The 13,245-nt window shown below is 40.9% G+C and overlaps 1 protein-coding gene across 1 annotated transcript in view; it reads right to left on the bottom strand.

Annotated features, from left to right (window-relative positions):
- LOC122564619 (xenotropic and polytropic retrovirus receptor 1 homolog) overlaps positions 1 to 13,245 on the bottom strand; it is an 84,318-nt gene that overhangs the window by 20,011 nt on the left and 51,062 nt on the right. Inside the window, exons 4-6 of the mRNA XM_043719709.1 lie at positions 9,408 to 9,625; positions 7,480 to 7,629; positions 5,922 to 6,005 (exon numbers count right to left, since the gene is read on the bottom strand). Of these exons, the coding sequence (XP_043575644.1) occupies positions 5,922 to 6,005; positions 7,480 to 7,629; positions 9,408 to 9,625 (452 nt within the window). The remainder of the gene's footprint in view (positions 1 to 5,921; positions 6,006 to 7,479; positions 7,630 to 9,407; positions 9,626 to 13,245) is intronic.

Raw genomic sequence — 13,245 nt, 5'->3', positions numbered from 1 at the left:
TCACACACACACATCCACAATCCAATCTCTCTTACACACACACACAATTCAATTTCTCTCACACACACACACAATCTCTCTCTCTCTCACACACACAAATCCAAACTCACACTTACACAAAGACAATTTAATCTCACACTGTCTCACAAACACAAACAATCCAATCTCTCACACATGCACTTATAGACACACAGAACCCAATCATACAGACACATACTCCAATCTGACACTGCCATATGGTCATTCAGATAACACGAAGTCAGTTAAAAGTTTGTGAGAAGATTTGTAGCTCGGGTGCTCGTTGTTGTGGTTCTGTTCGCCGAGCTGGAAGTTTTTGTTGCAAACGTTTCGTCCCCTGTCTAGGTGACATCCTCAGTGCTTGGGAGCCTCCTGTGAAGCGCTTCTGTGGTGTTTTCTCCGGCATTTATAGTGGCCTGTCCCTGCCGCCTCCGGTTGACAACCGGAAGCGGCAGGGACAGGCCACTATAAATGCTGGAGGAAACACCACAGAAGCGCTTCACAGGAGGCTCCCAAGCACTGAGGATATCACCTAGACAGGGGACGAAATGTTTGCAACAAAAACTTCCAGCTCGGCGAACAGAACCACAACAATGAAGTCAGTTAGAACAGTGAGCATTGGGCTGAATTTTCTCACATTCTAAATGATATGAGACAATTCGGAAAATACAGTAAGATTGGAAAAATAATACTCCCTGTATCAAAGACAAAAATAGTACAGTTTAGCACCCAAGGATCTAACTGCTAGATGAGAATCTGAGCTGTCTGAGTCTGAAGGTATAAAGCTTCCACAATTCTGATGGCCGAAATGGTTTCAATTCCAAAAGCCTGAAGATTTCTGTCCCAAACCCCCCAGGCTTTGAAAACTTCACAAACCCGATTAAGAAAAACATTGCTGTTGCAGAGACTGGTTTGTTCTGAACTGAACTGAATCCTACTGATAGAGAAACTAAAAATGTTCTTGATTCTTCTCAATGAAAACAACTGAGAACTGAACTGAAAATAAATCAAATGCATGAAAGTGTTTGCACTGCTGTCATAAACCCAAACATATAAAAAGCTGACTCTATCAATATTCCAGGGTTTTGTCCCAAATACTTGACTGCAGCCATAATATGTTCTGAGAACTGCTGCATTTATGTAACTGCTCAAAAATAACTTTCTAACCCTTTTTAAAAGAAATCACAGCACTAACCTACATCCATATGCCTCCCTTGTTAAAACATTTCAAATTTCGTAAATGATGATATATTTTCCACACGTTTCATCACACCTCCACAACCAAAATGAGAAGGTAACCATGAGTCATTTTCATTTTTTGTCAGTAAGTTCTTTTTAACACTACTTCAATGTAACATTAACAGTTGTAAAATATTCACATTAAGCACATAATGAGTTTCATATCAAATCTATTTTACATAAGTCCATTTTGATGATGGCATTTGATTTCCTTTCTATGTGCTTTTGTCAAAATATTCCACTATAATATTGCTCTTACCAGCCATGAAAGTAAATTTTAAATTGTATGGCTGAAATATTAAACTCCAATGGAACAGTCTTGGATTTCTGTCATGGAATTTCCCCAGAATAATTAAAGCATTGTAGTTCAAGAGAAGGAAATTGCAAACTGATGTCGGGACAACATAAGACTCAATGTCTCTTTCTCCACTGTTGGATATTTCTGTTGACATATATACAAGATCTTTGAAAAATAATTGACTGGCCATTTAAGTTAATTTTCATCTTCTTGTAATAAAATAACTGCATACTGATGTTACTGCCATCAAAGGCCAGTCTGAATGGTGTCTCATAATCTGTGGTGCTAAAGTTAGTGCAATTGCCAGCACTGCTTTCAAACTTTCAAAATCACTGACGTTCATTTGTCCACTCACATATCTTGCAATTCTTTCATAAGTTTATCAAAGAAGCCACTCCAGTGCTGAAATTTAGAGCGAATGTCCAATAAAATCAACTCAGGCGACAATATCCCAGATTTTCATATTTCATCTTCAGCATGGAGAAATTTGCAATAGTCCTTAGTTTCATTTCTCTGGGTGCTAATTGACCTTGCCTCATGGTGTGGTCTAAATAAGTCACTTTCATTTTGGTAAAGTTACCATGAGGTAGATTTGTGACCAAACTGGCTCTTGGTAGCAGATCAAAGTGTTCCACGCAAGGTGTGAATGTTCTTCCTAGGCTAAGCTGGACACAACCAAGTCATCAACGTAGACAATGCAGTTACATCAACTTTCAATAACTTAAATGATTTTACATTGATATGGTTCATCTGGCATTGCAATTGCTGATACTTCTTTGTCTCTTTCAGTCAACAGAGCTTGTTATTTTCCTGTTTATCAATTGAATTTTAGTGGTAAATTGTACGTGTCCATTTCTTTTAATGCTGTCATTGTGCTATGGAATTGGGTGTGGGTCCAATTTTGTTACCATGTTGGCTTTGTGATAATCAGTGCAGAATCTTTATGCCCCATCCAGTTTGAGCACCATCACAATAGGGGAACTCCAGCAACTATGATTCATCAAGGGCCGAAGGGCCTATACTACACTGTAATGTCCTATGTTCTATGACTCAGGTCAATAATGTCATTGTCGATCCTGAACAGAATCTTTCCTCTTACTGTTCTGCAATGAGTCTGTAAGGATATTGTTTTATAAGAAATGAATGCCCTAAATTAACATCATGTATAGTGAACGATATTTCCCTATCAACACTATTGATATATATATGTCTATAATAGTTTTTGTAGCCATGATGTGGAAATGCCAGTGTTGGAGTAGGATGGACAAAGTCAGAAGTCACATGACATCAACAGGTTTATTTGAAATCATAAGCTTTTGGAGCACTGCTCCTTCGTCAGATGACATCTCAGTTTTGGATTTCAGGTAGTCCAACCCATGCACCATTATGCTACTATTTTATATCCAGTATCTCCATTTATCCATCTCTTTGAAAGAGACACAATCCTTCTTAAATACAATGAATTTCAATCCTGCAAAGAACCTATATTTATTGGGATCACAACTAATGGTCATACCGAGATCTCAGAATGAAATCTTGGTTGACAAATTGTACAAAAACCAAAAGAGCTACAAATGCTATGAATCTGAAACAAAAATAGAAGTTGCTAGAAAAGCACAGATGGTTTGTGGAGAGAAATCTAACGTTTCTTAGGATTGGGTTCTTAGGAAGGGTCACTGGACCCAAAACATTAACTCTGCTTTCTCCTCACAGATGCTGTCAGACCTGTTGACACATTGCATGTTTAGCTTTCTGGTTAGCTAACATAGTCGGTAATCACTAACATATAAGGCTGCAGATTTTTTAACAATAGAATTTAAGATTATTACACAAAAGGAAGTAAACAGACAAACCAAACTATTAGAGAGACCTTAGCATACATACTGAACAAAGTTTTAACTTGGCTCTCAATTCTATCCATTATATATGCTCAATCCCAAAATAATTATCCACATATCTCAACTCCTTAAGTTTTGACTTAACTTACTCCTTCTAGATTTTTTTCTCTTTTAAAATGATGAGATAATTTTGGAATTACTCTGAGTCTGATAGCATAAACATTTCATAATTCTGATACTGTGACGATACTGTGGCTTAAGAGGTAAATTTTGTCCTTTTTTTATGAAGAAAGGTAGAGACAGAGGTACAGAGCGGTCTGCTCCAAGTTAATAAACAGCTTGTCAGACCTTGGGTATTTTAAAAGTTGGAACAATAGAAGCAGCCTGGATGGGTGGGGTCAAGCTCCCACAGAACCAGGATTTTTAACTTTAGCTTTCTGCGGTCGCTGGGGTCTTGAAGTTGGATGTGGAAGCTGCTATTCCTCTCTCTGTTACAGCTAAAAGCTGAGGTTCTCTTGCTGCTGCTAGAATTGCATGTAAGACCATCTGTTTTAGTGACTTTGCCTTTTCCAAGGGTGTGTTTATGAGATGTTACTATATTGGAACAGTTAATTAGTAGTAGTTAATATATACTATTTAGTTAAACATTTCGATAGAGTTACATGTATGCCAATTCTTTTATTTTATTTTTGTTTTGGCTGTATTTAAGTTTAGTTAAAAAAAAGGTGCATTTTGCTGAGAGTCGAGCAGTTTGACCAATCAAATGGCATCTGGAATGCAATGGCATACATTTACCTTAAAAAACATTAGGGCTTAGGCTATCTTCTTAATATACTTTGAAGGAATTTGGTCTGGTTCATAACAATACCCTCAACCTTTTCAATTCTAACAACCTGAAGATTTCCATTCCAAACTTCCCTAGTTTGGACACTTCACTAACCCCTATTGCACTGCTGCTTTAGGGCCTGGCTTCCTCTGAACTGAACTGAACAAAAGCCTGCTAGGAAAGAAACTAAAGACCTGCTCCTCAACTCGAATCTTGATTCTTCTCAACTAAAACTGGTGTATTTTGGACTAAATTGAAAAATAAAACAAATGACTTAATGTCTTTACATTGCCTTCCATCAAACCAGAAGTATTAACATTTCATTCCGTGCACACTTCAGGGATTTTCCCAAAACCTTGACTACAGTCTTCTTAGAACTGATGTATTTAGGTCACTGTTTCAGAATGCATTCTGACATTGTCTCTACTTATAAAATAATTCAAATTCCAAAAATGGTAATATATTTTACACATCATTGATCATTATCTTTCTAAGCTGTCATATGTATTGCTTCGCATTTTTATTTGTTGTGTCATAAGATTTAGTTATTTGGTTAAATGATATTCCAGCCTTGTGTGAATAACTTTAATGACTAACCACTACATTAACCAAATGCAAAAAGTATGATCTATCAACCAAGTTTCACTCTGGGATTTGTAAGGTCCAATATTACCACTAACTGGGATTGTGAAGATATCTCAAACTGTCACATACTTTGAGCACACACACACACACTTCAATTCCATGTTAATATACACACACATACACACACACATACACACACACTTCAATTCCAAGTTAGTGTACACACTAATGCACAGACTAATAAACACACACTCCAATTTCACATTAATACACACACACACATTCAAATCCTGCATGAACACACACTCACTCCAATCCCACATGAACTGACACACACACACTCCAATCTCACACTAACTCACCCCCATCACACAGTGTCAAACTCACACTTAAGAGTCATAGAGATATACAGCATGGAAACAGACCCTTCTCTCCAACTTGTCCATGCCGACCAGATAGCTTAACCTAATCAAGTCCCATTTGCCAGCAACTGGCCCATATCCCTGTAAACCCTTTCTATTCATGTACCCATCCAGATGCCTTTTCAATGCTGTATTTGTACCAGCATCCACTACATCCTCTGGCAGCTCATTCCATACACGCACCACCCTCTGTGTGAAAAAGTTGCCCCTTAGTCTCTTTTAAATCTTTCTCCTCTCACCCTGCACCTATGCCCTCTAGTTCTGGACTCCCCCAACCCAGGGAACAGACCTTGTGAATTGCACGCAGTATTCCAAAAGTGGTCTGACCAATATCCTGTACAGCCGCAACACGACCTCCCAACTCCTATACTCAATGCTCTGACCAATAAAGGAAATTATACCAAATACCTCCTTCACTATCCTATCTACCTGTGACTCAACTTTCAAGGAGCTATGAACCTGCACTCCAAGGTCTCTCTGTTCGGCAACACGCTCTCGACTTTATCATTAAGTGTATAAGTCCTGCCCTGAGTTATACTTTCACCTCCATCTCAAAGCAACACACACTCAGTCCAGCCTCACTCTGTCAAACATACACACAAACACACTCTGGTCTCACAATACTGAATGATGTGAGACACACATGTACACACTCCAATCTCTCCAGTGAATTAATTGCTTGAGAGGGGACTCACCTGTGTTAATCCTAATGGTGGAACACGAAGCCTCTTCATCGCCTGTGCTCTGTCTCCTCCTGCTAGCTGATTGGTGTAGAGTGACTGTGAAGAACATGGAGGTTTTTTAATAATTAAGTGATAATGACATCCCCTTTCCAAATCATGGATTGTCAGTCCAGTGATAATTGAATCTAATTGTGATTTAGGGCCTGAATCACTGCAGTGGACAACAATGGCTGCACCAGTTCTAAGTACTACCAGCATCAATGCTTTTTAACATGAGATGGTGAGGACCACTTGAATGGATGAGAACAAGTCTCACAGCAGAGGTGCCACTCCTCAGTATCTCCATGACCAATATTGTCCCAATGTTGCATTGTCCCCAGGGTAGCTGATCTTTAATAATTCAAGTGGATAAAGTGCGGAGCCGGAAAAAGCACAGCAGGTCAAGCAGCATCAGAGGAGGAAGGGAGTCAATGTTTCAGGTTGGAACCATTCATCAGGACTTCTCATCTGATGTTGCTTGACCTGCTGTGTTTTATCCAGCTCCACACTTTATCCACTCTGACTCTCCAGCATCTGCACTTCTCACTGTCTCCGAGATCTTTAGTAGTCCTCCAACCACTACATTGAAGAGATATCCATTGCCTGGATTTAAAGATAACTGATCCTTTCCAGAGTATCTATTGTTCTATCTCTCCCGCACTGGGGATCAGATGAGGCCTTGGGGTGATGGGTATGGAGCTCAGCCTGATTGCTGACATTGGGCACGGTGCCATTAAAGTTCTCTTTTTAAGGCTGGGGTCACAAGCTGATTGACCGCCCACTGTCTTTGATTTCTGCTGCAGAGAACGACTGTGAAGGGGTAGGCATCAATACAAGGCGAAAGTGGGTACTGCAGATGCTGGAGATGAGAGTCAAGATTAGAGTGGTGTTGGAAAAGCACAGCTGGTCAGGCAGCATCCAAGGAGCAGGAAAATCGATGTTTCAGGCAAAAGCCTTTCATCAGGAATGAGGTGTCAATAGGTGTGGAGCTGGGAAAGCACAGCCAGTCAGCCAGCATCAGAGGAGCAGGAAAGTCAATGTTTTGGACCAAAGCCCTCTCCTGATCCTCGGATGCTGTCTGACCTGCACAGCAGCTCCCAGCTCCACAACTACTGACTCTGACTTTCCTGCATCTGTGGCTCTTACTATCTCCAAGACTGTAAAGAGGTAGGTGATGGCTTCATTTCTTTTTGGGAAAGACCCTGTACTTTTCATCAAGTCTTGCGTCCTCACTCAACAAGAGTAGTCTCCCCACTGCTCAACAATGAGCTCATTACCCCGGCCACGCTGAACATCTCGCACCCCTCAACCTCGGCTCACACAAAGCCTTAATACTGGGACATGAACAGGCAAGGGTTTGGGAAGCACTGATCCATTAAACCATCATAAAATGAACCTCTGCTAGTCGCCATGTTTTGCAGTGATTGTGTGGCGGTCTGTGATTGTGTTGAAATCTATGTATTACAAATAGCCTACTCTCAGTCCTAGTTACTGTGTTCTTCTGCTATCCCCTTGTCAGGCCCCTGCGTACCTCCACCTCCGTGATCAGCTGGTCAATTTTTTTACTGGTATAAACTGGGGAGGCCTCCACCTGAGTTGCCTGCCAGTTTGCCCCTTTCGTGGCGTGGAACATCTTATCATACTTCTTCAAGATTTTGCTGAACCCAGTAAGGTTGAGATTCTGGAACAGAAAAAGAATTGGGAAGAGGGTTACAGTCAGGTTACTCTCTGGGATTGGAGGTGGGAGGAGACATAGAACAAAAATGTGGAGATAACAGCAGGCTCGTGTAGAATCCCTTCAGTGAGGAAGCAGGCTGTTTGGCCCATCTAGTCTGTACCGTCCCACTGAAGAGCATCCCCTTAACCCTGGATTTACTATGGCTAATCCAAATAGTTTACATAGCCAATCCACCTAACCACGCATATCTTTGGACTATAGGAGGAAATCAGAGCACCCAGACATTGAGCGAATGTGCAAACTGTGCTGTACATCTCTATGACTCTGTAAGTCTACCCAGACAGGCTGGAATTGAACCTGGGTCCCTAGCACTGTGAGGTAGCAGTGCTAACCACTGAGCCACTGTAGCACTACATGCACAGCGTTGTCATGAACAGTAAGTTTGGGAGATTATAAGGAGGTAAACTGTGAGTTACAAAGCTCCTGAACCTGTAGCTTAACCACTCCACCCAAATTCTCCATCTCACTTTCCTTGCTATTTAGACACAGGAGCAGAAATTAGGCCATTCAGCCCTTCCGAGATTGGTGTGCCATTCAAACCATTCAAGTTTCTCAACCCCACTCTCCCGCTTTCCAAGAACATGCATTACAGGTCGTTCTGTTATGATGTGCATTTCATCAACAAAAATTGACCATAACGTGATTGACAAATTGTGGGCGCTGTTTGGATAATGCAAATTTTCCAGGTATGGTAATTTTCTGTAGTGATCTTCGACAGCGCGATTTTTCATAATGGCTTTCCATAGTGGGATTTTCTATAGTGTAAGGTTGCAGGGGAACACCCTGTATTTCTATTAAATGGAAAATTGGACATTAAGGTCAACAATGACTCATCATTTCAGCAAAAGCCTACATTTGATTGTCAGCGGGAGTGCTTTGTCAGTTGAACATTGTGGCCAGATCAAGGTGATCTCCAGGCATCCAGCAGCAGTGATCTCATATCATCACCTACCAAAATTGGCCAATCACAGCAGAGTACAGAAATTGCTGGAAAAGCTCAGCTGGTCTGGCAGTATCTGTGCAGGGGTCACTCAACCCGTCACTAACAAGAGAGTGGAGAAATTGACAAATATAAGAGAGTCTTCTCATTCCTAATCATTAACGTGTTAAAAATCCAATTGCACCTCATATGTTCAGCTATAACTTGAGAGTTTGTACTGCAAGGCTCGAATAGCATAAATTGACAAATTTTCAGCAGTTACGTGAATTCTATTTGATTATAATCTGGGTGAACTTCAGTAGCAGAACCTGTGGGAAACAAATTCAGAAGTTGGTTATAATAAGAAGTCCTTGAACTGAAAAACTAACCTGTTTCTCTCTCCACAAATGCTGCCCCATTTGCTGAGAATTTCCAGCATTTTCTGATTTTTGTATTGGATTTCCAATATCTAACATACATTACTTTCACATGGAATATTAATTGCCCTATTGTGACGTAGAATCATCAGAATGGCCCTCTACTACCACCTGGAGTCTGTTAAAGGGTTGGTCTTGATAAGGTACATGCAGTTCCAATGTTGCATTATGTTTCTAACAAGACAAAATGCATATTTTACTTAACAGTCGCTTTCAGTTCCAAAAAAGGGTCTTTGGATTTAAAAGATTAACTCTGATTCTCTCTCCACAGAAACTCCAGCACTCTCTGTTCTTTTTATTATACATTTTAATCATTTTCTACTGGGACCCAAAGATGTCATAGCTGGAAGTGGCTTTCCACATACCTGGTAATTTTGCAGTAGAATTAGATTGAGGTAGAGTTCACTGAAGGCCAACTTCAGGTCACATATGGCCTTGTGTCGTGCTCGGTGTCTGTTTGGTCGATAAAGGATGCTCCACCAATGCCTTGATGGCCTCACACCATCTTCTCGCTGCGCATCCAGCACTCCTTCCAGTTCATTCTGTAGTGTTGCTAATTGTCGCTGGGTTTCTGCGAGCTTTTCTAGAATTGGGTTGAAAGGAAGCAGTTATTTCATTGAGAAAATGACTGCCTCTTAAGGAATTGTGGCATCTACAGTGCTCCCATTCACAATAACTATATTTCACTTTGGCAACAAAGTCATGGAACAGAAGACGTACATGATCCATGACAATGAGTAGTGATTGGTAGGAAACAAAAGCACATGTGAGCAATTAGATTAAGAAAGATTACCACATAATCTGCGTATAATTACCACCTAATAATAAATCTGCTTTGTGTGATGGATTAGACCTAAAACCATTCACCATGATTTCATACCACTTGTTAATCTAAATTTGATGCTGAGATTGGAAAGAGGAGATATGTAATTGTCTGTTTTATAATCTTGACTTGTGGGCTGTGTGATATGGATCAGGAAATACAGGATGCCAAACGGGGGAAAAAAAATAATCTTGAGATAGTGGAGTGATGACTTTACAATCATTTTAAAGTGGTGCATTAAAGGTTTGTGTTGGCCAGAGTCAGTTGATGCGTACAGGGTGGTACAGATATAGTAGACAGGGAGCAGTGGTTCCCTTTTAGTCCAGTACCAGAGAGGACATTTTTACCTTAAGGAACGGGAGGATCAGAGGGCAGCTGAGGTGTATGCTCTTCTGCCAGAGAGTGGTGGCACCCACTGCCAAAAAGAATAGTAGAGGCAAGAACCATCAAGATATTTATGAAGTATTCAGATAAGCACTTGAAATATCATACCAAATGCTGGAAAATGGGATTAGAATAGAGTCATAGAGATGTACAGCATGGAAACAGACCCTTCGGTCTAACCCATCCATGCCGATCAGATATCTCAACCCAATCTAATCCCACCTGCCAGCACCTGGCCTGTATCCTTCCAAACCCTTCCTATTCATATACCCATCCACATGACTCTTAGTGTTGCAATTGTACCAGCCTCCATCACTTCCTCTGGCAGCTCATTCCATACACATACCACCCTCTGTGTGAAAAAGTTGCCCCTCAGGTCTCTTTCATGACCAGTTTGGACATGGGAGTTGAAAGGCCTTTTTCTATAATGCAAAGATTCTATGACTGGTTGGTTTTTGTGGGCCGAAGGGCCTGTTTCCACACTGTAATCTAATCTAAATCTAATCTAAAATCATACAATTGTTGAGTCATAGAGTCGTACAGTTGGGCCCTTCAAGCTGAACAGTCCATGCTGATTATAATCCCAAACCAAACTAGTCCCACCAGCCTGCACTTGGCCAATATCCTTCCAAACCTTTCCTATTCATGTACTTATCCAAATGTTTTTTAAATGTTGTCACTGTACGCACATCCACCACTTCCTCTGGAAGTTCATTCCACACACAAACCTCTCTCTGTGAAAAAGAAATTGCACCCCATGTCTTTTTTTTAAATCTTCCTCCTTCTTCATCTTAAAAATGTGCCTCCTCATTTTGAAAATTCCCACCAAAGGGAAAAGACATTTGTCATTCACTTTATCCATGCCCCTCATGATTTTATAAACCTCCATAAGATCAACTCTCAATCTCCTACACTCCAGTAAAAAAGACCTCCTCGCCTATCCATCCTTATAACTCAAACCTTCCATTCCCGGCAACATCCTGGTAAATCTCTTCTGATCCTTCTCCAGCTTAATAACATCCTTCCTATAAAAGGGTGACCAGAACTGGACACAGTACTCCAAAGGAGCCCTTGCCAATGTCCTGTACAACCTCAACATGATGTCCCAACTCCTATACTCAAAGGCCTGAGCAATGAAGGTAAATGTGCTAAACATCTTCTTAGCCACTCTGTCTACATGTGACACAAACTTCAAAGAATTATGTACCTAAATCCCTAGGTCTCTCTGTTCTACAACACTACCCAAGGCTAAACATTTAATTGTATAAGTCCTGCCCTTGTTGTTTTACCAAAGTGCAATGCCTTGCATTTATCCAAATTCAACTCCATCTGCTACTCCTGAGCCCTTGACCCCATAGATATGATTGCAATGAAGTTGGCAGGGTCTCTGTGTTGGTAGAAATGTAATTAACCTTGAAGGAGCACTGGTACCCAGTGGCATAGAAGTTCTGATCAACACAAGCAATTTGCACATTCAGTCAAAGACTGGTGTAGATTCTTTGCAATTCGTTGATGAAGAGCAGCACTCTGAAAGCTAGTACTTCCAAATAAACCTATTGGACTATAACCTGGTGTTGTGTGATTTTTAACTTTGTCCACCCTAGGCCAGCATCGACACTGCCAAATCTTGATAGAGAAGAATTTTGGTCAGTTCAGCGCCTTGAAATTTTGCTTCATTTAGTTAAAGGAAACTCTTGCACTTATGTAGTACCATTCACAACCTCAGGACATCCTATATTGACTGTCAAGTCAATGGAGTACTCTTTCAAATGGTGCAACTGTTGTGATGTAGGGAACGTGGGAGCCAGTGTGCACACAGCAAACCTCCACAAAGAATAATATGATAATGACCAAATCAACTATCTGAGTGATGTTGATGGCGGGACAGATATTAACTAGGACATTTGGGAGAATTACTGAGCTCTTTTCCAAACTAGCGCCATGTGACCTTTTATGTGCAACTTCAAAGTAAAGGTGGGGCTTTAATTGACAGCTCACGTGAAAGGTCCGACCCCTCTGTTACTGCAGCACTCAATGCTGCATTGGAGAGCCAGCCTTGAATGGGTTTGTTTTGGTCATGTGTCTGGAGTGAGACTTGAACTCACAAACTGTCTAACACAGTGGCAAAAGCACTATCCACTGAGCCACAGCTGAAAAGGTAGTGCTGTCAAACCATTCTCCAAGAAACAGTAATAGTAGTAGCCGCAATCCACTCTCTCATTAGACAGAGAGACAGACAATGAGAGGTGAATGTAACCTGAGGATCAGCATGTTACAGTCAAGAGATGAGGATGACATGGCAGGATTGTATGGTGACCTTGGCTAGGGTTGAACCTGCACTGTTAGTATCGCTGTGTATTACAAACCAGCCGTCCAGCCAACTGATTCACCCAGAGAATTAACCAGATTGAGCAGAGCGCAAGATAGAATCGGTTGTTTCTGCTCTTTGATCAGAACAGGTTTAAAGGCCCAATTTATATTGTTAGGACTGACATTCTTTTACTTTAGATCAAGTATTTCAATTGCCTTGTTTCAACTGATTGAATTCTCCATCTCAATTGTCCCACCTTTTTTGGAGCAGAGGCTTTTGTACAGAATGACCATGAGAGTTTGCAAGAGGGACCCTAATCCCAAGTGCCCCAACTCCACTCCTCTATTTCCATTCAACTACAAAGCTAACATAATTTTCAATCATACACCAGATTTTTAATTTTGTCCACTCCAGTCCAACACCAGCACTTCGACATCACAATCTTCAATGTTGGCACAGTTCCTGCCTTTGACATAAACACCAAGAAAGCAAGATAGGAGAGAAGGCCTAGCTCCTTATAATGCAGAGGAGAGTGAAAACCTAGGTGTGAGGATGGAGAGACCAGCATAATGCTTCCCTTGGGCCTGTTGAAATGAATTGTTAGTTCAATGACTGATTACACTCTGTAAAGGAGTGACTGTGAACTCTCAGAGTTATAGTCAGTGAGATGCTTGGTTTGCATGCT

This window comes from Chiloscyllium plagiosum, chromosome 30, assembly GCF_004010195.1.
Source record: "Chiloscyllium plagiosum isolate BGI_BamShark_2017 chromosome 30, ASM401019v2, whole genome shotgun sequence".
Classification (NCBI taxonomy): domain Eukaryota; kingdom Metazoa; phylum Chordata; class Chondrichthyes; order Orectolobiformes; family Hemiscylliidae; genus Chiloscyllium; species Chiloscyllium plagiosum.
This window is presented reverse-complemented; position numbering and strand designations above follow the sequence as displayed.